The sequence below is a fragment of the Crassostrea angulata genome, chromosome 6, assembly GCF_025612915.1.
Source record: "Crassostrea angulata isolate pt1a10 chromosome 6, ASM2561291v2, whole genome shotgun sequence".
Taxonomy (NCBI): domain Eukaryota; kingdom Metazoa; phylum Mollusca; class Bivalvia; order Ostreida; family Ostreidae; genus Magallana; species Magallana angulata.
Window position 1 is genome coordinate 12,252,962 of NC_069116.1, and position 26,405 is coordinate 12,279,366.

General features: G+C 36.3%; 2 protein-coding genes across 4 annotated transcripts in view; one reads left to right on the forward strand and one right to left on the reverse strand.

Moving 5' to 3' along the window:
• The first annotated feature begins 525 nt into the window (after positions 1-525).
• On the forward strand, positions 526-19,653 carry LOC128186576 (protein virilizer homolog). 3 transcript variants are annotated; one of them, XM_052856400.1, is made up of 40 exons: positions 526-598; positions 1,568-1,680; positions 2,016-2,102; positions 2,225-2,273; positions 2,438-2,579; positions 2,878-3,882; positions 4,054-4,142; positions 4,324-4,401; positions 4,510-4,587; positions 4,851-4,996; positions 5,143-5,222; positions 5,411-5,571; positions 5,700-5,915; positions 6,006-6,094; positions 6,188-6,353; positions 7,406-7,503; positions 7,813-7,993; positions 8,411-8,525; positions 8,828-8,977; positions 10,342-10,482; positions 10,703-10,906; positions 11,025-11,110; positions 11,238-11,384; positions 11,845-11,940; positions 12,030-12,102; positions 12,218-12,354; positions 12,945-13,144; positions 13,262-13,459; positions 14,236-14,344; positions 14,435-14,506; positions 15,186-15,346; positions 15,577-15,841; positions 15,956-16,052; positions 16,380-16,659; positions 17,439-17,500; positions 17,596-17,798; positions 18,020-18,152; positions 18,526-18,628; positions 18,830-18,946; positions 19,352-19,653. In XM_052856400.1, exons 1-40 carry the CDS (start codon positions 527-529, stop codon positions 19,422-19,424), a joined length of 6,072 nt encoding a protein of 2,023 aa, XP_052712360.1. In that variant the 5' UTR covers position 526; the 3' UTR covers positions 19,425-19,653. The 3 variants fall into 3 exon arrangements, with proteins under 3 accessions (XP_052712360.1, XP_052712361.1, XP_052712362.1); XM_052856401.1 differs by having other exon boundaries at positions 7,813-7,987; XM_052856402.1 differs by lacking the exons at positions 17,439-17,500; positions 17,596-17,798; positions 18,020-18,152; ... (1 more) ...; positions 18,830-18,946; positions 19,352-19,653 and having other exon boundaries at positions 15,956-16,051; positions 16,378-16,579.
• A 9-nt stretch (positions 19,654-19,662) lies between these two features.
• The window catches only part of LOC128186577 (pre-mRNA-splicing factor ATP-dependent RNA helicase PRP16-like), a 35,150-nt gene continuing 28,407 nt past the window's right edge, over positions 19,663-26,405 (reverse strand). Inside the window, exons 22-25 of the mRNA XM_052856403.1 lie at positions 25,276-25,410; positions 23,848-23,973; positions 21,024-21,241; positions 19,663-20,369 (exon numbers count right to left, since the gene is read on the reverse strand). Coding sequence (XP_052712363.1) covers positions 20,297-20,369; positions 21,024-21,241; positions 23,848-23,973; positions 25,276-25,410 — 552 coding nt within the window. The 3' untranslated portion in view covers positions 19,663-20,296. The remainder of the gene's footprint in view (positions 20,370-21,023; positions 21,242-23,847; positions 23,974-25,275; positions 25,411-26,405) is intronic.

Consider the following 26,405-nt stretch of genomic DNA (forward strand, 5'->3'; position numbering starts at 1 on the left):
ATGCTTATTTATATGCTCAAAGTGCGCGTCTTTGCATGACTTTCTAGACGACGAAACCACCTTAAATGAAAATGTCTTATATAGGCATCTTGTTGCGGCGCTGTAGGGGAAGCTCGGCGTTCCAAATGCATTTTTCATTGGGTTTTTAGTCGACGCAAATCTACGTTTAATTAACTGATAGATATTGAACAATAGTCTTTGAGAATTTTCTCATATATATAGCAAAAAGGCAAAAAAAATTCAAAACGATTTTGGTTTGAACGACTTTAACAAATGGTTGTAGATCTATAGACACCAAAGATTTCTATTATTTTTCAGATTCTGCTGCTCAGTTACATTTACAAGTTATTATTAAATGCAGTATTGTTCTGTTCTTGTGGTGCAAATCATGATCTTATTTTCAGTATCTTAAAAAAAAGAAATTGGTTAAATAAAACACATATAATATCAATTATATATATTCACGTGGTTTTTAAAATTTCCGGAGTTTCAAAATTGTTTGGTTTTAAAATTACTTTCCCCAAGCATGGCGGACACCGGACAGAAAAGTGAATTAGAGCTGTTGTTTTTTGATACTTTTTCACACGAAAACGCAGAGGTTTGTGATAATTTGAAATAACAATGAATAATTCCCTTTCTTTCCACAAAATCTTCAAAGCACGTTTCGTATTGACTTCTTTGAAGCGTGTGCATTCAAGGGATAATGAATGATAGTTTCGGTTTATGGCCAATAAACCGTTTGGGATATAATGAGATTTAGTTTGAAGTGCAACAAATAAAATTTGTTAATTACAGAAAAGATGTTTACCAAAAGTTGCTACACTTCATCTATTTTAATGCAGATTTGCCATATTGTTAGCAAAATTTAAATACATTTTTCTATTTTCTGTACTTCAAATTTATTTCACATTTGTGATAAATGTGGAAGTGATTTCATTAACCCCTTCACGGTAACTGCGGTACTGCTCTTTTGCAGGGCAAAATGACAAAGTTTGGTGAAATATGACGTAACGTCAATTGTTTATTATACGTCATATTATATCTATTTAATGAAATTTTGGCAAAGTATATATCATTTTGCCCTGCAAGATAGCAGTACCGCAGTTATCGTGAAGGGGTCTATTGCAAATACAAAGAATAGGGTAAAATGGGGCAATTAAAAAGCAACGATGTAACGTAGGTTTTTGATACCAATCAAATGAAAATTTAGAAGAGATACAACTCAAAATTTTTTTTCATTTGCTAAAGAACAAGTTTAGGGGACAAATTTAATTGTTAAACCGGGGCTGTACTAGTGTAGATCACCTGCATTTTAAAGATAGAAAAATTCTATCTATAGCTCATACAACAATTACAAAAATATAATTATAAACAATTTGAATATTGAAAATGATGAATAAATTGGAAATTTTATCAGTACATGTATATTGTTTTTAAAATCAATACTGTAGTCTGACTTCCATTTGGTGGTTATAACGCTTGTATGGTACCCCTATTTTACCAATGGTAACCAAATGGATAATTTTTTTTTCATTTGAACCTTGTTTATTGTAATACATATTTGCAGGAGCTAAATTTAGACCTTGTTCAATTTCCAAGACCGGTCCTTATTCAAGAGGTCAGAATTATTCCACTGCAGACTAAAGTTCAAGCTGATGTCCCAGGAGGTGTAAGATTAGGGTAAGTGTTTTCCTATTGCTAACAAATGTCAATGTAGACTGATAGGCCTCTTCATTTGTATATATATTCAATCCACCGAAAGACCTGATCTCAGTGCTAAGTATGAACCTTTTCATTAATTGAATGTGTATCTTCTCCAAATCTTTATAAAGAAAAAGTTGAAGTATCGAAAGTTTAAAACACCAGATGAATTGTTTGTGCATGTTCAGTTTTCCCAAAAATATCATTGACAGCCCCCCCCAATGATGCACGAGTCCCAAACGGGATAAGTTTCTTTTGTCTTGTTGCAATGCAGTACCCCCCATGGTGTATAAATTGTTACTTTTGAATTCTAGGGCTACAAATCCTTCTTCTTTTTCTCTGGAGTTGTATGTGAACAACTTGAACAGACCTAACGCCGCAACATTTGAAAAATTAGGAATGTAAGTATTTTATCAAATCCCATTCATTATTTACTCCATACTCATATTCTTTGAAATGTAAAATATCTTCCTTGATAAGAATTACATTCATTAATTTGATATTGCAATATTTGCTTTTGCAGCATAAATTACAAAGAAAATGTTGATATTCAAATGAAAACTGATGCAGAGGTACGTTTTTATCAAATGCAGACATTTTGTCACTCTCAACACTGGTTTGAACAAGTTAGATTTTGTGATGACATGATAAAAATCAAGTGGACTCTGTTATGTATCTTTATTTAAAAAACCAACAATAATGAAACTGTTATTAAACACAAAACTTCTTTTATAAGGTCCCAACAGATGGATTGATTTTAAAAGGATGGTACAACACACTAACAGTGGCTATATATGGATCAATGACTGTGGTTAAGCCAGAAACGCTGTCTCCTCCACCCCCTCCCCCTCCCCAACCCAGGGCCAAACCAAGCACAGGTAAGTCAGCTATAGAGCAAACAGCTCTTGTATCAGCTCTTTCTTGCTATTTTTTCTGCAAGATAATGTCGTATATTTCTATCATATAACTGCAAATCATAAAGCTTATGGTGTGTCAGTTCATTTTTGCTTATATTTCCAGTAAAATATTGTTCCAAATTTCTTAAATAATGAAATGTACATATATTTTGAATATGCTGTGTCTTTATTGTTGTATAACATGCACAAACATGGTGATAAATTATGAGGGAGCCATGTATCTTGATTGTGCTTTGTATCTCAACTGTTATATTTTAAGGTGGTGACTTACGAGTAAGCCAGGGCTCTGACTGGGAGCCACCAAGACAAGGAACCAAACCTCAGCAGCAGCACCCCCTGGACTACATCAACCAGCAGGTGCAGGCTGCCCAGGCAGCTGCTCATGCCGCTCACGCCATCATTTCCCCCTCAGCGGGCATCCCTCCTTCACAGGCTCACATAGCACAGGGGATTCTCCAGCCTGGGATACCACCTCAGGCGAAACCAGATGTGTACCCAGATCAGTATCACCAGGGGGCTGCACACAGGCCAGATTTCATGGCAAGTCCCAACATGGGATTGGAACCTCGGGATGCTCATTATGATTCCAGGGGAGAGCCAAGACAGGGAAAAGATGGTCAGTTTGGATCTAAATCTTATGAGGAGGGAGATTATAGAGGAGGCAGTAGAGAGAGAGAAAACTCAAGGGACAGGGATGTGAGGAGAGATGTTGACAGAGAACATAGGCAAAAAGAATGGGAGAGGTTCAGGGAAAGGGAAAGAGAACGGTCAAGAGAGAAGGAGAGGGATTTCATAGAGCCAGAAGCAAGAGACTATCCCAGAAGTCCCTCCAGGAGAAGATCATGGTCAAGGTCACAGTCCAGATCAAGGTCAAGGTCATGTTCAAGGTCACCAAGAAGAACTTCTTCAAGATCTCCAAGGCGATCAACCTCAAGGTCACCCAGACGATCAATGAGATCTTTGTCACACTCTCCAAGATCTTACTCTAGATCACCACAGAGAAGATCAAGGTCGCCTCAAAGAAGATCAAGGTCACCAATTAGGTCAAGGTCAAGAACACCCATAAGATCTAGGTCAAGGTCATATACACCAGAAAGACAAAATATCGTAACACCAAGATCACCTGTGCAAACTCCTTTGTCACCGCGGTCACAGTCTCGAGAGCTTGAGTCTCCTATACGACCCATTCCTAGACACCCTAGAGACCCCTCACCCCAGTTCTTTAGGGAGCCATCTCCAACACAGGAGGAAATAATGGAGGCGGGTTAGTAATATTTAAGAAATAAAAAAGGACAATGTTAGAACATAAATTGGACTAATCTGAATAAAAATTTTAAGTCAGTATGAAAGTGTCATAAAAGCATAAAGTACATGAGATCTACTATACACTACTATAACTCCAACTTATTCCTTGTATGTTGTACATTGTTTGTAGGAGAGGTGATAGATGAGGTAGGAGATGACACCCTGTTTGAGCCTCTGTCTCCTGATGCTGTGGGATACTCGGATCAAGATGATCTCCAGGTACACTTCTATGTTGTTATTCATCACAATTGTTAAACAAATATTTGAAAATAGATGTTTTTTAAAAATAGAAATTATAAACAATATACAGGATTTTTATAATGAATTGATGTACTGTTTGACTGTCATATTTCTGTGTGTAATAAAAGTGATAACCTGTATCCCCTCTTTGATTTATCAGGATGCTGATAGAGACTATGAAAGCATTTCCTCTGGTGATGAGCTACCTAACATGGATGAAATTGACCCTGAATTACAGGTCTGTATACATTGATTTTACTAGGTGATTATATCATACTATTTTGTTTGATTAAAGATAAAACTGCTGATGTCATTCTGTGTAATATATAATTATACATATTTTCAGGACTTTCAGGAAATTGATGAGTCTTGTACATTTCCAACTATGTTCAATCCATTTACCAAGGAGTGTACACCCCTACTTGTAAGTCTGATCTGACCCTCAAGTTACTAGTATTGACTCTCCTGTACATGTTTAAGAGAAAGTAAAAGTGACTGATTTCCAAGTAAAGTAGCTGTCAGCAAAATTGAAAGCTCCTGTATGTTAGGCCATTTAATTGTATGTATGAATTAAACATTCATTAAAAGGCATTGTTTCTTACAGCTTTGTGATTACATAATTTTCATGGCTTAAGTGGCAACAATAAAATGATTGAAAATGTATATTTTGAATGTGATATTTGATAGACCTTCCCTGATGTGTTTCTGACCGAGTATCAACAAGAGAAACAAAAATTAGAGAAAGCCCTGGATAGCCATAGGGAGTGTCCCCCAGAAGCCAAGGTCATACTGTCTGTGATTGACCAGTACCTGGGAGCTGATCATTATGATAAGTAAGTACATAAACAAGTTTCAGTACTTCAGTGGCACAGCAATTGTTTTCTTCTTTACATTGAGAAATTCATAACAATGAAATCATCATATTCTGTTTAACTTGTCATTATAAGTCAGCAATTGATAGTCTTCTGTTATTATTTAGATGGGTAATTGCCTTAGAAGAGCTCCCCTCCAATTTTCCCAAAGGTCTGTCATGGCTGCTTGTTCAAGAAAAAAGGACAGGTAATTTTAAAGCACTCTATTTTTTATTATTTGTCATAAATTTTAATAGTTTTATTTTTTGTTCAGCAATTTTCTAACAAAGCATCTACATCTACAACAAGGACTAGACTTGTGTTTTATGAATATTGATTGATAAGATAATGGAAGAGCTGGATAACAATAGTAATATTATACTCTCCTTGTTGTAGACATCCTGGACACCATCATTGACTGGGCGCTGGAGGGACTGGATGAGGAGAAGGCCATGAATCAGCCAGAGAGTGCATTCAAAATCCGCCATCTTAAGATGGGCACCACGCTGGCCGGAGCTCTGTGTACCTGTGATCCAGATATATGTATCCGGGCCCTGGTCAGACATTGTTTATAGATCCAGATGTGGAGACTAAGAACATTTGTTCCAGACTCTGCTTTAAAAGATAAATATTTGCTACTACAATTAGTTGATATGCATCATGGATTGAATTCATTTTTTTTTAGGAAAAAGATGTGCAGACTAAATTGCTGTCTTTGATGGAATCTCCATACATGTCTTTCTCACTGAAATTACAAATTGTGAGGAGCTTGGACCAGACCACATTCTTTGTGGATGGCATACAGTGGCTTTTGGGGAGGCATGTCAAGCAGCTCAACAAAGCAGTGGGTGAAAAGGACACTTGTTTCCAACGAATTCTTACCTTGATGCTTGGAAAACAGGTAATTTATTAATTAAGGGGAAGTGTCTTTGAAACAGTTACAGCTTCAAAACATTACTACAGCTAATTATTACCTGTATTTTTTCCCCAGAACATAAGAGTAATTGTGGCCTTGAAAGCATTAGTAAAGAAGATCAATGCATATGAAGTTCTCTGGAAGTTGAACACAGAAGTGAAAAGGTTTGTTTTGTGACTGGGTAGTTAATGTTAAAAGAAAACTACATGCACTAGATCTTTATAGATTAACCATATTTTATCTGAATGATTTTGCAGTTTGATGGAAGCAGCTTCCAAGGCAGGGAAACAAGAGGAGCATCCTGACACATCCACCGACCAAGAGATGGCGCCAATGTCGGTCATCAGTGAGGTCACTGTGGATAGTATTATCTCCTACATTAAAGAGGCCACCAAGCTCTTCAGGATAGCACCATACATCATTGTAAGCAGCTATAATTGTTAATGGCAGGAATACAGGTAACTCTCGATAGGTCGAAGTCCATGGGACCGAGGAAAAAGTTTGAGGTTTCAAGAGTTCGAGTTTTCAAGAGTTTGGAATTTTCCGGGTTGACCGACAGGTTTTAAAATTAGTCTTACCGAATGTCATGATTAAGCCATTTATTTAGTGCTAACCTTACGCACGTGCTTAAACAACGTTTTCTTTCCACTAAAAATACAGAACTGGATGTTTTTAAAACTAAATACAAACAACTATTGAATAAATTCATAGTAATTACTTATTTTATGCATCATATTAAGACCAGATTGCTCAGTACCACTGTACTGCGAGACGATCGACATGTCATGTGATAACTGAGTATCACCCATTGTTCCCACTGTACGGGTCCTTCACCAGCTGTAAGAAGTTGTTCAGCAATAATCATTATAATGACAATGATGCTGATAAGCATAATTTTTACAGTTTTATAATTCTAAAATTTGACCATGGCTCAATATTATTGTTTGTCTCAATTAATTTCTCATTTTCATTGCGTCTCCAAATTATCGTAGAACGGTTGGTATTGATTATAGATTAGGTATCGGTATGGGCAGTCATCAAACAATTATCACCTTGCAGGACAAGTGTCACCTGAAAAAACAACCCGTGACACGGGTCCCACATCTAACGCCTGGAGCCAAGTAGGTGTTAATTAGGTATAGCGCTTGGAGATACACAGCGACTTCGAGGTATCGAGAGTAAGAAACTATAGATTATGAAAACTGGACTGCAGTTTGACTTCGAGGGATCAAGGGTTTTTTTATGAGATCAAGAGTTCGAGAAATCAAGAGTAAATTTGCTTAGTTATATAGGAAAAAAAATCGGGACCCTAGAGTCACTTCGAGCGATCAAGGACTTCAAGCGATCGAAGTTCAAGCCATCGAGAGTTACCTGTATAACATATGATATACATGATGGGTGATCTTCAAATTACATGTATTTTAAGATTGAAAATTGATGTAGAATTTTTGTATATTTTTGGGGTCATTTTGAAGGCACAGTCTAGTAGAAGTTTGCCAGGAAAAGCCATGTATTCCAAGAAACCTCCTGCAATAGACCCCTACCCTGGACTGTATCACACAGTGAAATCTTGGTCAGTATCTAAGGGACTTCTATCCAGAAAGGGAAATGAATAAATTGAAATTATACTCAGTTTCATACATAGATTTTAGATATGATTTCTTTGATTTAAGACTACTGTAGAACTAAGAAACTACTTGTAAAATGTTTACAACTGTTCATTCTATGTAATTAGTTAATTTAGCTTAGTTATTAATTGCATATGCTCCAATCTGATTAAAACAAGGCTATTGTTCCTTCAATTTTGCAACATAAAATTATGGGAACAGATCAAAGTAAGATTTTTAATGGATTGCTTGTGCTCTTCGTACATGTGTTCCAGTGGGACCCTAGAATGCGTGTTTTACCTGCTGTCCAGCCCCCTAACCTTCGGTCACCCACAGTTATTTGCGGCCGTCCAGGACCTGATTCGGTCCCTGCTCCAGACTCTCCATGGCCTGAGGTTCCTCTTCTCCAGGAAGGATGTAACAAACGGCATCATCAAGTGTCTGTTACAGGTATATGTACGTGAAATCACTGCTTTGTGAGAAGTGGCTTTGAACAACCTGTTTTTGTAAACACTTCTGGATTACCACTTCTGCCACATCTCATCTAATCCATCCTATTAATTTTTCTTGTCTTTGACACTAAAACTATATTTTTCTTATCAATGCCAAATACTTAATATAAGTACTTTTATATGCTGTTGGTTTGTTGGAATTTGATTAAATAAATTGTCATATGAATTGTATAAATATAAATTGAGGACATATTTGACCTTATTATATGTTGTTTTGTATAAAAGAGGGATAATGTACATGTATTTTGTTTTTACAATCACTGACATGATATCGTTTATCTTAGATTAACTTTCCATTGCTTAATGGAAATGTTTTGAAACTTTTGATGAGTGGAATGATATGATTGTCTTTGATTGACAGGATGATGGACAGGACGATGGAGAAGAGAACCCGATACAGCACCTGGGGGTGGAGATGGTGGCCTATCTTAAAACTCTGCAGTGTATTGACGTCATCCGCAATTTTCTGAACAGAGGTACATGTACATGTGTATTGATTTCATTTTTGTCTAGAAGCAATAAAAAAAGCTTTTCAAAACATTTACATGTACATGTTTTTACCAAAATCTACAAAAATGTTTTTTGCTAAAAACAGTGTTTTTCAGTCAAAATCAGATCAATATGACCTCAATGAAAACTGAGATATTTTTCCTTGAAAACTTTTCTCTATTCCAAGATGTGTTTGTTCCATATTACAATTAGTGGTTATTCCTGTCTAATATATAAAGTAAATGAATGGATCAATTTGATGATTGAATCGAACACTTTAACTCTCTAGCCCCAGAGAAACAGGAGAACTCGGACATCATCCCAACGCTCCATGAGCTATACACGATCACTACAACCCCCCAGGGTCGGCAGACCGTGATACAGGTCGTCAGCATGGACACCAATCTGGAGACTCTCCTGCAGCTGGTGGAAAAGAAAGGTAAGTTAACTTAACTATATTTATTTTCAACAATTCATAAAACTAGCTCAACAATTTATATTAATATTAGGGATGTCAAATTGGTCAATTTTTGTACTCGGTTACTCGTACGTTTTTCCGATCGAGTACCCGGGTACTCGGTAAAAGTGTAAATAAATATGAACAAGTACATTGATAACTGTAAAACCTTGGCCACTATTGTAGAAATAAGTCCTTGCATTATCATGAATAACATCGGATACTTTGCCATTTAGATTGAACTTTTTGAGATTTTCAGCTATGTTCTCTCCGGTATGTCGTTTAGGCATTTCGCGGATTACTAAAACATTTGTCATCAAATTCCAGTCGCTATCAATGTGATGTTCCGTAATTGTTAGGTAACTTTTTGTTGCGTTTGACGTCCAAGTATCAGTCCTCTGAGCTACAGTATCAACTCTATCAAGTTCTCCTAACAGAGCGGATTTACGATCTTTGTACACTCTTTGGATCCTAGATTTTATAGTATTACGGGACGGTATGTTGTAGTTTGGTGCGACATCAGTTTTTTAAAGCCTTTGCCTTCGACCATTTGTAACGGCATGTAATCAAACACAACCATATCAACAATCGCACATGTAATATCATCTGTCTCTTTTCCCGAGAATTAACGGCTTCTTGGAGAATTAACAAAATTCGATAAGTCGGTTGTTTTTCTGGAGTTTCTGGTCTGTCAAATTCCTACTTAATATTTCCAGACCTTTGAAGTCGGTGACGGCATTTTAGGTCTGTTCAATTTCTTTACTGTGTGCTATCTAATTTATATAATGGACTATATAAACGATGTTCAGTGAAAACAAATCATTAAAGTAAGCCAAAAATAAGGGTAGAAGACAGCCAAAGGTGAGAAAAACTAGGTAACAGGTGCTTGGTCACGATAATTACTATATAAACACTGCCACAGGCGATAACGGTCATTTAGCATATCTAGAGGCGTAGGAAATCTTAATTACTGTATGTACAAGTGCAATGGACATTTTGAGTTTTTAAACCGATGTTTTAATGCATTATTAAATAAACTTAGAAATATTAAAAAATATACATCCGAGTACCGATTTTAGTATTCGATACTCGGACGTTCGATTGAGTACACGGTTAACCGGGTACTCGTTGACATCCCTAATTAATATCTCTTCTTGACATGGATGTGAGTGAGAGGAGTCAAAGAAAGGTAATGAATGGGTTACTGTAATATGAGGGAAGGGGAAAGCTATTAGGGATTAAAGAATTTTGGGTCTCTTGTGGTCATGTTTAATATTGTCACTGCCTCTATTGATTTTATGAGGAAATACATCCCAGTTCATGGACTTGTAATTTATTGGTTACAGGTGAAGATGACAAGGACAAGAGAAAGAAGTCTGTTGTGGTGGCATACACCATGTCTTTGTTGCTTATGATCATCAGACATTCCACTAACATGGGTTTGATGGAGACCTACGGACCCAGACTGGTGGCCCTGAGTGAGGAGGGTAAGGCTAGTTCCTGTCAGTAGGAGTAGAGTTACTATGTCAGCGTAACTAGCTGAAGATTGTTTTACAGTGTCTGTAGAGATAGCTTGAAATACTTATAAAACAATTTATGTTAAAAATGTACATGTACATTTGTTTCGACCCACGTTACAAGATTTAGAAGTTATATAAAACAAGATTTTACATGTAAATAATAACTTACATAAATTTGTCATTCCAGATTTCAGTAGCAAATTGTTAGAGATGCAGGAGTGGTTGCTTCCCTTTAAAACTGTCACTGATTTGACACAAGATGGTGTGGCAGCAGTTGTAGGTCATCTCAAACAGTACACCGAGGACCTCCAGAAAGTCCCTCGGAGCCTCATCACAACCATGAGGACCCTGCGCTATATTTCTATAGCCCCAGAAAATCCCTACCCAGATGGTTAGTCCAACATATGACATAAATAGACATTTTTTTGGATAAATTTCTCTGTCAAATTAATGAAATGTAAGATATTTTTGGGGAATCTTTTAAGGTTTGTTTTTACTTTTGTTAATAGAAGTATCAGAGGAGCTGAAGTATAAGTATGCCTTGGTTGAAATGTATGGCCTGGATTGTCTCAGTATCTGTACAACAATATTACAGGTAAGACACCGGGTTTCTCAACACAGATGTATCAGCAGAGGGGATGAGTGCTGCCAAAACTGTATAAATATGGAATGAAAAATTGCTTTGATGAAGGAATGTATAATGGTATTGCTTCCTGTTACAGAAAGTGTCTGAGATCCTTCTACGTCCCTGGCAGAGAGGAATCATCCAGAGCTCGGAGCAGATCACTTACCACCTGTCTGTGGTGAAGCCCACCCTAGAAATTGTACAACACACCCTACAGTATCTCATCAAGGCCAGGGCCACACAGGTAATAAAGAAAGTTTTTTTTTGTCTCTTATCCTCTTGAAATCACAAACCAAATGTCATAATTTTTTACATTAAAAATGAGTATGCTTAGTTGGAAAGTATGGTATTTATCAAGTGTCAGGGTGTTATTAATGGGAGTATTACTACATGTGATAATTTAAAAAAAAGGGTTTTGACATGTATTAATAAAAGTATGCTTTGTCTCTTAACACAGTTGTTTTGTGTTGTAGTTTAAGGACCTGACCGGTTTACCTGTCCTGTATGAGTTACACTGTGTGAATTAATACAGGTGTATTTTGTGTTGTAGTTTAAGGACCTGACCGGTTTACCTGTCCTGTATGAGTTACACTGTGTGAATTAATACAGGTGTATTTTGTGTTGTAGTTTAAGGACCTGACCGGTTTACCTGTCCTGTATGAGTTACACTGTGTGAATTAATACAGGTGAATTTTGTGTTGTAGTTTAAGGACCTGACCGGTTTACCTGTTCTGTTTGAGTTACACACAGTTCTGTGTTCTGTTCCATTGTCTTCTAATCACATGGAGGAACTTCAGGAGGTATGATCATTCAATCCAACGGATCATTATTATCTATGTTGGTACAGTAAAATAGACATTAATCAAGTCACACTGTTTCCTCTAACTAGATACAGAAGATGATCCTGGATACCCTGTTGGCCTACACACAGCCTCTACCGACCCAGGCAGAGACAGATGAAGGTAAACAAAGCGATTACTTTTACAGAAATCTGTTTTAAGAAATAATTGATTAAAATGTTAATATGAAAGTTTTGATACACAGGCATTTGAGGGTTTCATTCGGATGTTTTTTCAGCCTTAAGTGAGAGTTTATGGACAAAGACCCTGAAGGAGTTGATTAAGTACACGACAAAGGCCCCCTACACGTACCTGAGTGGATTGTTGATCCTGTCCGAGATGTTACCTCTGCCCCTCCCCATACAGACAAGAGAGGTAAGGGGAAAAGAAAGTCAGAGTACAATCAGCTAAATGTACGTCTTAGACTGTTACCATTATCCGGTGAATATAATACGCAATTATGTTTTATAAGCAACCCCCACTTTGGGTCTTAAAGGGGTGAAAAAAAGCAAGTTGGATGTATAATATGCATCCAAAAAATTTACCAAACAGTTTTAAGAAAGCAGAGATAACCAAGGTGTTAAGAGTTTTCTTAAGGGTTAAATGATAATATTAATGTGATAATGAAGTAATGATATGATGTATAGTGGGTATCGGTTCTGTCGGTGGTCAGCACAGGTAATACGGTAGTGTGAAATCCTGTGCTTTGCCTCTGGAGAGAATGTGTCAAAATCCTATAAAGATGTTTAATACGCACCTCTTTCTCACAGTAAAAAATCCTGGAAATAAAGTGCATATTATATTTGGTGGATTACGGTAAATACAGCTTATATTTAATACCTATTTTCTAAACATAGTCAGATATGAAAGTTTTTAGATTGACAAGAGGATAATTGAAATGATCTTGGTCACGTTCTGTACAGTCTCTGACAGGATACTGGTAATTGAAAAAAATCTTGTTACAGTCTCTGACAGAGGAGGAAGTGAGTGCAACGGTCAACAACAGGAAGCTGTGGAGCATCCACCTTCACTGTCTGAGTCAGCAGGTCCAGGAAATGATCCAGATTCTGGCCACATCCACCTGTCAGCCATTACAACTTGTTCTACGCAGAGTCTGCTGGCAGCTCTCTGATCTATCGGCGGCCAGTGCTATAATGGTGGCTAGGTAGGCTGAGAGTTCTTTCATACATGTACATGTATCTAAAAATATTAGAAACACCTTGAAATAAGATATAATGTATGTTTGAAAAATTCATTAAATTTTCCATACTTTATGTTTCAGGTGTATATTGGACATGGTTGTGATGAGTTTTGCCACATTGAGACGACCCCCAGAAAAAAAGGATGAAGGGGAGACTACTGAGGAAAAGATGGAGAGAATTGCCTCCCCTTATGCCAGCAAAATGCTTAATCTACTTGCCTATGTTTTATCTCAGCCTTCAGTGAAATGTGCAGCCCTGCAGCTGATGACCCAGAATAGGTATGCTGAGATACAATTAATGGTTAAAGCATTCAAAATTTATTGTAAGAAATTCTTTGCTCTACACATTATTACTTATTAGGTTAGTTACTGACTCACTACGGAAATATATTGTGTTGATCAATCTCATAGATGGCGAGGCGAAGCGGAGGCGTCTATGAGATTGATCAACCCAATATATTTCCGTAGTGAGTCAGTAACTAACCTAATAAGTGTTTTGTTTTCCCGAGGACTATCAAGCGACATATTCATTCACAAATAGCAGTGATCTACGCAAAGCCATGTACAAGATGCCTTACATCTCATCCATTTAATCTCATTTAAACTCTTCAAAATTATCAATACCACCTTTCAAATACGCTTTAAAAATCTTCGCTTCACCCATATTTCTTACAATGTTTTGTTGCTATTCAATTTTAAACCTCTGCAGAGATTTGAGCAAATTTAGGCCTAGACGCTGCCATTTTGTTCTGCTCCAGACACAACAATGTGACGTCAGTATTCAAAGGGCATCTACTCTAATTTAAAAATAATTTCAAAGGGCCACTTCTCTAAATATTTTAATGACTTACTGAACACGATTTCTGTGTTAAATAATATGAAATATCGAGATGAGTAGGTGAGGAGGCGGCGGCCAACTACGGCCATATTGCCTAATATTAATCCTCAAAGAACCTACATAGAGATATATGAGGCAATCACGTGCCATGTTTAATCCAATGAAAATGTGACATTTCAGTCCGAGGGAAAACAAACATGAATTTCTGTCATTGTAGTGTGGATTCAGATACATCAAAGTATGGAGACCTCTTGCCTCAGATGTTGGAGATCCTCAACACTGTGTGTGAGACAAACCCTCATGTGAACAGTCAGGAGTGCATTGTGGTAAGTTTGTATTCTACAACTGTCACTTTTGTTAATTTTAAAGAATTAAAGATGTTTTGAACTTTACCTTGACATGGCTTTTTATTGTAGTCCATCATCCAAAGTTTGTGTGACCCTGAGGTTGCTCTTGTTATGGGAGAAAACATTTCTATTCAAGACCAGGTAAAACTATAGCTGCAGCTAATATACAGTATATCAGGTTTTTTCCACAAATCAGAACCTAGAAAGGTATATAAAATTTATGTGAATCAAATTTTTACTATTTCAAAGTCTTAATGAAAATAAAATTCACGATTGTTTTAACTTGCACAGTAAGAGAGAAAAAAGTATCTGAAATTCGAACAATAAAACCATTCACATGATTTTCTTAATGTTAAATAATTACCTATGATTGTTTTCAGAAAAGTTCAATTGATCATGTACCGTTACATATACCAGTAGCACAGGTATAATTAGACATCGGTTTACGCAAGGAAAGTGACTGTAATAATTAGCTTGTCAATAGATTATTAAATAAACAACGAGACTCTAATACATACTTGTTATCTGGCGCTTGCCCTCCGATCCCGCAATATCTACCTCTAACTATACTAACTGAACAGAAGTCACCGTACTGTAACTTTTCTGTTTACTTTATAAGGAAAGAGAAAACTCTATTACAAGAACAAAACTTTGTATCAAATTTATGCTGATTTATTTTCCGCGATTGGAAATCATTGCAAACAAAGCGGAAATTGGATACATGCGGAAAAAACCTGATATGCGGTATAATTGCATTATGTACATTGTTTTATGTTAACACAATGTTAACGTGAGCATTGATCATCCATTGATGTCATAGATTGCCTATGCCCTGCCAAATGGTAACTACATGACCCAGATCACCACCGCTCTGCTGGATCACATGGGCAGTGCTGACCACAGCTACGCCTCCATTTTGCCCTGTGTCCGCACCCTGGTCATGTTGACAGACCATGACTATGGATTCTACTACTTGAAGAGGTATGTATGTACTCTCTACTGGAGCTCAAGGTATAATGCAATTTACAAGGTGATGATAGGTACAGCATATAAGACAAATGATGGATGTGGAATTTATTATGGATGTAACCTATATCATTCTGTAAAATGCATGCTACAAGGTAGATAATGAGTAATACATGTAACACAAACTGTACAAGTGCACTTCATTGTGGATGTAATATTAATAATTTTGTTTAACATTCCTTCAGTGTGTTGGAGCAGAAGACGACAGCCATTGGTCGTCTGATGGTGCGGATCAACACAACCTTTAGCAAGGACAGCTCCGACTGTCTGTCTACTCTCTCCACACTGTTGGAATTCCTGCGTTTGCTGATGACAGTGAAACAGCCGCTGGACGAGACGCTGACTCCCCCTCGGACCTACACCCTCTCTCAACAGGAGCTCCAAGAGGTCCTGTCCTGGAACCCGAGCATGGAGAACCACCCACTGCTTGACCTGGAGAAACTTGTGGAGGTAGGAAAGTCACCCACAAATATTACAGAGGAATCATTACCAATAGAATACAGTCTATAGGAATGAAACCATCAAATCCTTTAGATGACATGTTTGTTTGTTTGTTGGTGACAGGAGAGTGCAGAAGATGAGGAGACGCTGGAGAGTTTGTATGAAAGTATGACAGGACTGATGAAGATGTTGAGGGAACCAGAAGCAAAGGAGAAAAAAGGTACTAATATACATATTATTTTCATATACAGCCTTCTTGATGGATTGTCTATTTTTAAAGATGTTTATACCCCCTGCAAACAAAGTGTGCGGGATATATAGGAATCACCTTGCCTGTATGTTTGTCTGTCTGTGCAGTGGTGTCTGGTCCAAATCTTTCTTATGGAGAAACATTGGAAGTTTTTACTTCAAACAAAGATTGCTTATGACCTGAGTGAGGGGTGTATCTTGATTTTGACCAAGGGTCATTTGAGCAAGTTCAAGGTCAAACTATCTTTCTGCTCTCTTTGTGATACCATTTAAACACTGACCCCTGGTTTTCTTGCAGTGTTGATGGAGCCCCCACCTGTGCAGGAGTCACTGGCTTACCTGTACAGTAAGCGGGCAGTGTACGTGGTGACAGAGGTGGAGGACGACCGACTGAACCCCGAGTATTGGCTGTCCAATCCCTCGCTAGATGTGGCAGACATAGAGCCGGACCTGACTATGGCCGACATGCAGGACATGTGTAGGAGGTACTGCCCAGAGTTCAACCTGGAGGAAGAGCTCAAAAAGACGGTCATCACGTCACAGGTGGAGGTCACGAAACCCAGGCGCATCAAGATAGGGTAAGGGAAAGGTGTAAAAAACAGAACATGATAAAGATAGGGTGAGGAATAGAAAAGTAAAGTTATTAACAAGATAGGGTAAGGGCAAGATGTAAAAAACCAGAACATGATAAAGATAGGGTGAGGAATAGAAAAGTAAAGTTAATAACAAGATAGGGTAAGGGCAAGATGTAAAAAACCAGAACATGATAAAGATAGGGTGAGGAATAGAAAAGTAAAGTTATTAACAAGATAGGGTAAGGGCAAGATGTAAAAAACCAGAACATGATAAAGATAGGGTGAGGAACAGAAAAAGTAAAGTTATTAACAAGATAGGGTAAGGGCAAGATGTAAAAAACCAGAACATGATAAAGATAGGGTGAGGAATAGAAAAGTAAAGTTATTAACAAGATAGGGTAAGGGCAAGATGTAAAAAACCAGAACATGATAAAGATAGGGTGAGGAATAGAAAAGTAAAGTTATTAACAAGATAGGGTAAGGGCAAGATGTAAAAAACCAGAACATGATAAAGACAGGGTGAGGAATAGAAAAGTAAAGTTATTAACAAGATAGGGTAAGGGCAAGATGTAAAAAAAAATAAAAAAACATGATTCAGATACGGTGAGGAAAAGAAAATTAAAGTTATTAACAAGATAGGGAAATAAAAAGATGTGTAAAAAGAAGTAATAAAGAAAAAAGAGTAAGAAAGAGATATACAAACTAAGTAATATATTAACCTATGTACCCTGTGCGTTTGTTCAAAATGTTTACTTAAGTAACAGGTATATATTTTTTTGTAGGGACAGAAGAAAATCACAAGAAATCAGTATTTACAGAGGCAGAGGTGCAAAGAGACCATTTGGTGAGATTAAGTTTTTGGGTTTCAAATATTCAAATTTTTTATTTTTGGTTACTTTTCAAGTCCTAATGGAGTAATGCATTTCATGTACCCCTTAGTGGCCCCAATGAGAGGTCGAGGGATCGCCCGGGGGATGATGGGAGGGGGTGGTAGGATGGACTCCTTCCGGACTAGGACTCCCAACACAAGCCGGCCCCCATCCATGCACGTCGATGACTTCATGAAGCTGGAAAAAGGTCAAAACGAGATTAACTCCAATGCTGTGTTACCAATCAGAAGAGTGGATTCTCTCATACAGAGGGTAAAACACATTTACTTGTATCTGCATAGGATGTGATCCATTATTTGGTTACAAGTTCTAAAGATATTGATATTCTGAACTATTCAGGATTGAATTTTCAGTAGATAGTCTTGAAATATCTTCCTAAAACATTGTGTAATTAAAAGATAGGATGCTTGAAGTTGGTCCAAATCATTACATCATCTTTTCAAGCAAAGAGTTAATACTCTAAATACTCTTAGGATGGTACCAGAAACACAGGAAGAGGGAGAGGTGGTTCCTTTGACAGGGGAAGTAACCGTGGAAACAGGGGTAGAAACAGTTTTTTCACTCCTCCGGGAAATTACGCCAGACGGGAATCCAATAATATTTACAGTAAGGAAAAAGCTAAAGTCATTTAGATGTCATTTTGAAGCACTAACCTCCAAACCGTTTTGGCTTCTATAACAATACAAGTGATATCATTCTCATCATTTAGCATTAAATATATCTTCTTTGCAGTTATGAAAAAGGGTCTGATGTATGGGAAAAAAACAGTATTCCATGTAACCTTAGAAACATACATCGATTATGATTGATGTTATTTTTACAATCTAATATATTGGTGTCAATCCCACATGTACTGTAGTAGTCATGCACTAATAGATGACAACTGTTTATCTAATTGATGGTCCATTGTTGCTTGTTAACTTTTAAGAAGGTAATTCTTACAATCTACTGTTTCCTACATGTTAATGTTAACTTGTAGTAGGTGGAGGGGGAGTGAATGCCATCAGCACTAGCGGTGGAAACAGGGGAGGAGATTACATCAACAGCCGGCCCAACCAAAGCTTCGAGAGCTTCGGCAGGGTGTAAGTAGGAATATAGACCTATAACACAGAAACAAATCAACCATGGGAGCCATGAATTACTCAAGCTCATAGTAATCTTAGGCTCACTTTTCCACTATTGATATTTTTATGTTAAAGTAAGACTGTGATCAAAAGTTAACACATCTATGTTTTATGGCCTCATAGCCTAGAAGCCTGACTTACAATAATTTTTCGTTGTAGTAGCCTTCACCCTGTATCAGCAGAGAGACCGATGAACACAGGGCGGGACTTCCGTTTTGGGGGACAAGATGGAAGCAATTTGTATCACCCTAGAGACAACAACCAACAAGCAGGAAGGTAGGTTTCATCTCCAACATGTACACTGTAGATCCACTGTTATAGGTACATAAAATATGGGGCACATAAAGGGTTATGCTTGATTGTCTTAACCTTAAGGATGTAGAAAGAACCCTTGAGCAGTTTAAACCATTAAAATACATTTTGATATGTATGTTTATTTCCAACCCGTTACATACCTTTAAAAATCATTTATGGGCATGATTTATTAAAGTCTTTAACTTAATGAATAAATTCAATGTTAATAACATTGGTATTTTATGGTACAAGTATTTATTTTGCCAATCATACAATTCTATTTAGAATGTCTCAAAATTGAACAACACCACACATTAATATCAAGATAAATTGTTAAGCCTTGATTTCTGTTGTTTTGAGATGCAGTATCAATGTGATGTGTTTTAGGTTTATGGGTGATTTCCGTGGCCCTAGGGACAATTCTGACCGGGGAAGACATGCCAGATCCTTCACCAAGTGACACTCTGAGGAAGTCTCCCAGATAATAGGCTTTTTCTGCAGATGTTTGTGCTTGTAATATGTTGTGTTAGAGACAGCAGCTAATCTTTGTTAGTGTTTTCTGTTGTGTATAAGTGGATAACTTGCTTAAGGTCTGTCAAATTCAATAACTATTTGTGTAAAATCAATACTATAAGACTGGTATTTTGACTGTACCAATTTTATTAATTGAACTATAAGAAATCAAATCTTTTTAGGGATTCTATCCACTATGATAACCAGGTTCAGTTTTTTTTCTTACCTAAAATTGTAAATTGGTTTGATTTAAATCAGCCCCTGTTAACAGTTTGAGGAAGGAGCTGATTACATCATCAATAAACATCATAGTAAGACTAATATCATGTATTAAATTTTTTAATTTATATAAGCTTCATGATGTGAAGTGTACAAAAAAGTGTAAAAGAAAGCGTGGAAGTGGGCTTTTGAAGTCTAAACCCTAATCTAAGACTCCTCTGTGCAATACAAACATTTCCCAGTTGTATTTAAACTCAGAATCTGCAGGTTATCAGTTTGATGCCATCACCACTATGCTACGAAGTTGGATAAAGAAAAAAGTGTTGATATAAAGAATTTATCAATGCAATTTTTTTTATCATATCAATGAAATGATGGATGTTGCTTTTGCAACACAAGTTCATGTAAAATGTGAGAAAATAGTCTTCAGAATGTTTTTTTTAACTGCTCCAATAATGGAGAATGTTGTTCACTTCGCAGATTCCATTTGGTTATAGGAATGTTGTCCTTTATCCCTAAGATCTTCACATGCATCAGTACTCTGATCAACAGAAATGTACTGAAATTTTAATTGCAGTCCTTAGTTTGACCCTCTTTAACCTAGATTCCAAACTTGGCTGGGGTTCTCCGGGGGGTACTAGGTTCACTTCTTCCTGGGGTTGCTATTTCCCTTCTGCAAAAGATAATTAATATTTTATAGTCCACAAAATATAAATTTGATAAGGTACATTATTACTGGCAGATTATTGTACATTAATACTGTCAACAAGAAGATAAGTAACTCAAACAAATGCAATAGCAAATAAAAATCTTGCACAAAATAACTCAAAAGCCCTTTCTTAACAAACTCATACTGTAGATTCCTTATTTTAGGCGAGGACTTATTTCCGCGATTGAATGGTTTTCCACCAAATCGTGAGAACATAAAATCACGAATGCTGAAATTTTATCATTCATAGTTTCATCTAGTTTACATATGTCCAAAAATTAAAAGTGAGATTTTAAATTCGCGAGACAAGCTTCTTGCAATTTTACGCGGATATTAATTCCTCGCGTTAGATTAGGAATTTACAGTAACTGCTTTTCATCCTTATGTGTTGATAATGACTTTCAAGTGCATTTTTTTCTGTTATTATTCCAAAAAGGTACATTTATTATTAATTTTTAGTTCTGAGATAAAGATGGGAGAGAACAATCAATTATGACATGATGCAATTAAACTAATATTAGCACCTAGCAACAAAAATATCATGTGTAGACTCCTTTTGTGAAGTTTCATTATTGACCCTTTAAAATCATTATAATATTATATAAAAGTGTTATGTACCTTTTAATATAAGCTGCCTCCTTCTTCTCCTGCTCTTCTTTGCGGGCCCTGATCAGGTCCGTGGCTCTCTTCATCTCGTCCTCCATGGCACTCTTCTCATCTTCTGCGATCTTCTTCCTCTCCTGTCGTGACTTGGTGGAGTCTTTAATAGAGTAGAACATTGGTCCTAGCTCGGCCAGCCAGTGGCCGTCCACAGCCGTCACACACTGCATGTACTCCTACAAACAAACAGAGAGTAAAATACACATGTACTCTCCAATAAGGTTGGTGCCTGTATTAGATTTCTGTGAATAACCGGTAAATGAAATTGAGCCATTGACACCCCCCCCCCCCCAGGATGAGATGCTAGTCCATTGCAGTGGCTGTTACCCATTGCAGCTGGTTGGACCAAGACAATGAAGATAAAGTATCTTGATCAGGGACATGACATACCACAGCAAGGCTCAAACCAGCAACCTTTGGACTACTAACCAAACATATAAGACCAATGAACCATGTATACACAATGATTGTGAATTGTAAGCTAAATGTGATAAAAAATACATGCATACACACCATATGGAAATAATGTACTATTGCTATTAATAGAACTACTTGCAGATTATCACTCAATATATAGGGTTCTAACCCTCACCAGATAATTGTTTAAATTAGAAAATGACTTGCAGATGACCTTTAAATGATGATGAGTAAATCATTTTGACCTTTCCAACAAAATTATCTTTTGTTAACTTTGTTACCAAAGGGCCTTATCAGGGATATGATTTCCATTGAAGTACATGTAGTACTGACTTCATGGAACATGTACAGTGTCAAGACAATGAACCTGAAACACTTGCTAAATGTCATCTTTCCATCTTTGAAAACCTTGAGTTTCTATTTATAAAAAAATTTTCAAGCAAAAAAAAAGGAAAACCAAGAAAAACTGAGGGTACTGTGAGAAGCTCACAAAAGATAGCCCGCTACGAAAATATAGAAACTCAAGTATTTCTTTTTAAGAAAGTACTGGATGTACCATTTTTCTTTTAGTGACCTTGAACTTGCAAAAATGACCAAAACTCAAGGTCAGGACATATTTTCAGGTCATAAGCAAAAATTGTGTAAAAAAACAATTTTGAAAACAGACTGTTTGACGCAAAGTTCGTATAATTTTAGACAAATTCTCAAGAATTTGAACATTTGTATTCAAAGTTATGCATGTTACATCCCTAGTCTGTGACTAAAACGTCAATTTAGGAAATAAAATTTGCACTTTGCTGTTCTTTTTAACATTTCATTAAAGTTTCTGATCTAAAATCTATTAAAAGTTTGTTGATGTCACTTTTGAACACACTTTTTGTACTTTATAAATTCAATGCAGCTCTCTTTGATCTTGTTTCATAAACCATTCTAGACTTCATATATTTTCTTATTTCATGGTCTAATACGTTTTAGGTACATGCACTTGTAAAATGGTATAAAACATTGCAGTAAGTGTATTCAAGTGAGGTCATTGTACCCTGTAGATTAAAATAAACCGCCCTTATCTTTCAAGGTGATGCAAAAAAAATCTATATAAATTTTTGATTTAAATAATGCACCAATTTTCTTAAGTGCATAACAAAATTTTATTTCTTCTGAAATGAATATTTTTATGATAAATGTATCACTTCTCATTTAAGTGCATTCCAGGGTTTTTGTTCTAATCAGTATGATTTTAATAGATGAACTGTGAAAGAATACATTTCATATACGAGGTGGATTTTAATGGTCAGCTATAGAAATTGAAGTTTCAACCTTTTTATTATGTATGAAATTGAAATGATTTTACAACACTTTTGAATGTTCTCTATGAAAAGAAAAATGAATTCAAAACCTGTGTAAAAAAGATATGCTTAAGCTGGCATGGGAGGGCTCCATATTGTGACGTACTTCCTATCGAAATAAACAATAAAATCAGGTATAATTTTATCAATATTTGCTTTCCCTAAATTGTTACCTAACGGCGTAGCGCAATAAGTTTGCTTGTCATCAGCTTTGATTGGTTACATTCAATGTTTGTCATCAGCTTTGATTGGTTACATTCAATGTTTGTCATATTAAGCTTTGATTGGTTACATACACTGTTTGTCATATTAAGCTTTGATTGGTTACATACACTGTTTGTCATATTAAGCTTTGATTGGTTACATTCAATGTTTGTCATCAGATTTGATTGGTTACATTTACTGCTTGTCATCAGCTTTGATTGGTTACATTCAATGTTTGTCATCAGCTTTGATTGGTTACATTCACTGTTTGTCATAAGAATCCGGCACGTAGCATCAGGGGGGGGGGGGGCCAGGTCCCCCCACTTTTCTCGCAGCAATTAATTTTTTTAAATTTACGTATAAACATTTAAATTATCATGGAGGTGCCCCCCCCCCCCACTTTGTTGGGAGTATGTAAAAAATTGATATGAAAATAAGGAAATTAGGAGTGAAATTGAAGTTTTATATTACCCCCCACCCCCGGATTATGATTTTGAAGATTTTGGAAAATTAAAAAAAAAAAATTTATGCTTGTCAAGATTTTTTGGATGAGTCTGGCCCCTCCACTTTGAAAAACGATGCTACGTGCCTGAAAATTGATTGGTTACATACACTGTTTGCTATAAGCTTTGATTGGTGGTTCATGCACTGTTTGCCATCAGTTTTGATTGGTTACATACACTCTCTGTGTTGAGTTATGATTGACTGTCTAATATGATATGGCAACTGTCTTTGATTGAGATAGTTCCTTACCTTGACTGTCATCACCAGTTCATGGTACACAATGTAGTCGGGGTTGTACAATAGTTCCTTACCTTGACTGTCATCACCAGTTCGTGGTACACAATGTAGTCGGGGTTGTAGCCCATGCCGTACAGTGAACTTGTCGGGTGGAGGTGGCAGGGCATTCCTGTCCTCACATTGACATACTCTCCAATACCCTGGGAATGGAATTCAATAGAATTTTTTTTATCACAATGCCATATGTTATAAAATATCCTGTATAAATATTAATATCTTAATTTACCGTACATCCAGTACCGTAATTTTCGCGATAATCTAATTTACGCTTTTTTCGCGATCTCTTTTTAATCGCATATAATTGAATACGCATAAATTATATCCTTTATCATTTTCTATAGCAAAATTTTTAAATTGCAAAAAATGACTGATGCAAATTAAAAATGTTACAAATTTCCCCCATTTTAGCAAATTTTGTGACACACGGAAAAAACCAGATATACGGTATTTCAAAGTACCTGGTAATATCATGGTCATGCCAGGCAAAACAACTGAAATTTTGTAGCATTTGATTCTGAAAATGTTTCCCTGAATAACTTAATTATAAGTTTGTTAAAATGCTTGCAACAAAACCTTCCTTTTACACCCCAGCCTAATTAACTAGGCCGAGTACAGAACGAGTACGCACGCTTTCGCGCAGCGTTTCATTTGTATTGTGACGTCATCTTTTTGCTTAGTTGACGCCATTGCATGATAGTTTTAACTGCAGATATTCAGCGAAAATTGTTGAAAATATCTCGTTTGATGCGTAAAAATAATGTTATATTGTGGAATAAACATAAATGTCTCGAAGTATAAGCTATATTTGTGCTCGGGTCGAAAACGTGAAGAGGGTTCAGCAAGCCTAGCCATCTGTCATTTTTTCTTAACCCGCCTAAATATAGCTTAATTCATATATTTCAAGACATGTATTATATATTAATGACCCTTGATATGTGATGTTATATATTTTTTTATTACTTAAATATGTCTGAATGTTTTAATAATACTATATAGATCACCTTTTCTGCCTTTGTCAAATAAAAATAGCCATTATCTGACGAATCTGGGAAATTGGGCATACAAAAATCAACTTTGATAAGTCCCCTGTAACAAACCAGGAGGTAAAAGTTTTTTTTATTTGACCATTTGATGCCTTTTAGCAATAACTTTAATATGTAGAACAGAAAGAGAAATCCCTAGGGCAGAAGTTTTGAAAAAATGTAAAAAATATGCAAAATTGATACATTTCAAGCAAAATCCCATAGGGTCCTATGTTAAAGATTAACAAACTTTGAGATGACCCCCTAAACAAACGGCGTGGTAAATGTCTTATTTTTTTAATCTTAAAATAATAATTATATCAGTAGAAATTCATGTAAAAAGTTTCATCCAAAAATCTAGGGCAGAATAAATTAGACCCGGCCTCGTTAAACCTAGTAACCTGCAACCACTAAAATTACCTTGAGTCTGGCTGCCTGGTGAAAGTAAGCAGAGCAGATACACTTGCGGATGATATCCCACTCATTGCCACACGACACAAGCTCCATTTTCTGTTGGTCCATGATTTCCTTAAGTTGCTGCCTTACTTCTCTTACCTGAAAATGAAAAGGTCAGAGATTACACACCTAGCAACATTAAAGAAAGTCAAAGAATACCCCTTAAAACAACATCAGACAAAAACAAGGTCACAGGTAACACACACAACAACATCGAACAAAATAAGATCACAAGTAACATACCTAGAAACATCAGACAGGTAACTCACTTAGCAACAGCAGACAATAAAAAGGTCATAGGTAACATATCAAGCAATATCAGACAATAACAAGATGACTTGTTGCACAACAAGCAACATCAGAAATAACAAGGTCAAAGGTAACAAATTAAGCAACATCAGAAATAACAAGGTCAAAGGTAACAAATTAAGCAACATCAGACAATAACAAGGTCAAAGGTAACAAATAAAGCAGAATCAGACAATAACAAGGACAAATGTTGCACAGCAACCAACATCAGACAATAAAAATGTCAAAGTACTGACGGGAGTTGATTTTTTGATTTTATCGATTATTATTTATTTTAGAATCAACGATACGTTATTTTGCATGGCAAGTAGTTTCTTGTACCAGAGACATAGATATTTACGTCTCTGCTTATTCATGTATGTATTTGAATTACGCACATTTTTTATAATATGAATACTCAGACTTTTCCGAAAAGAATTTTGATAATACCCATATGAATCATGTCGTGTAATATTTAAAGATACTATTAATTCCATCAAGGTACATGTATGTATCAGTAATCAAAATATTTCTGAAATATTGTATGGATCCAAGCAATACTGGACTCTAAGTTTCATTCAACCAGACACTCGGCTGTCTCCGTTAATCTCCGACAAGCAAGAGAGATTCTCTGCTGGTCGAAAATTTACGGAAACCAACGATCGTCTGGTTGAACGAGACTACAGTAATCTCTAGCGTAGGAATACACACCACTACAAAAAATATCTAAGTTGTTCCTACCATTTAAAATCTGACTATTTTCACCGTATTTATAAATAAGTTTCCTTGAAAAACAGTGCTTCAGA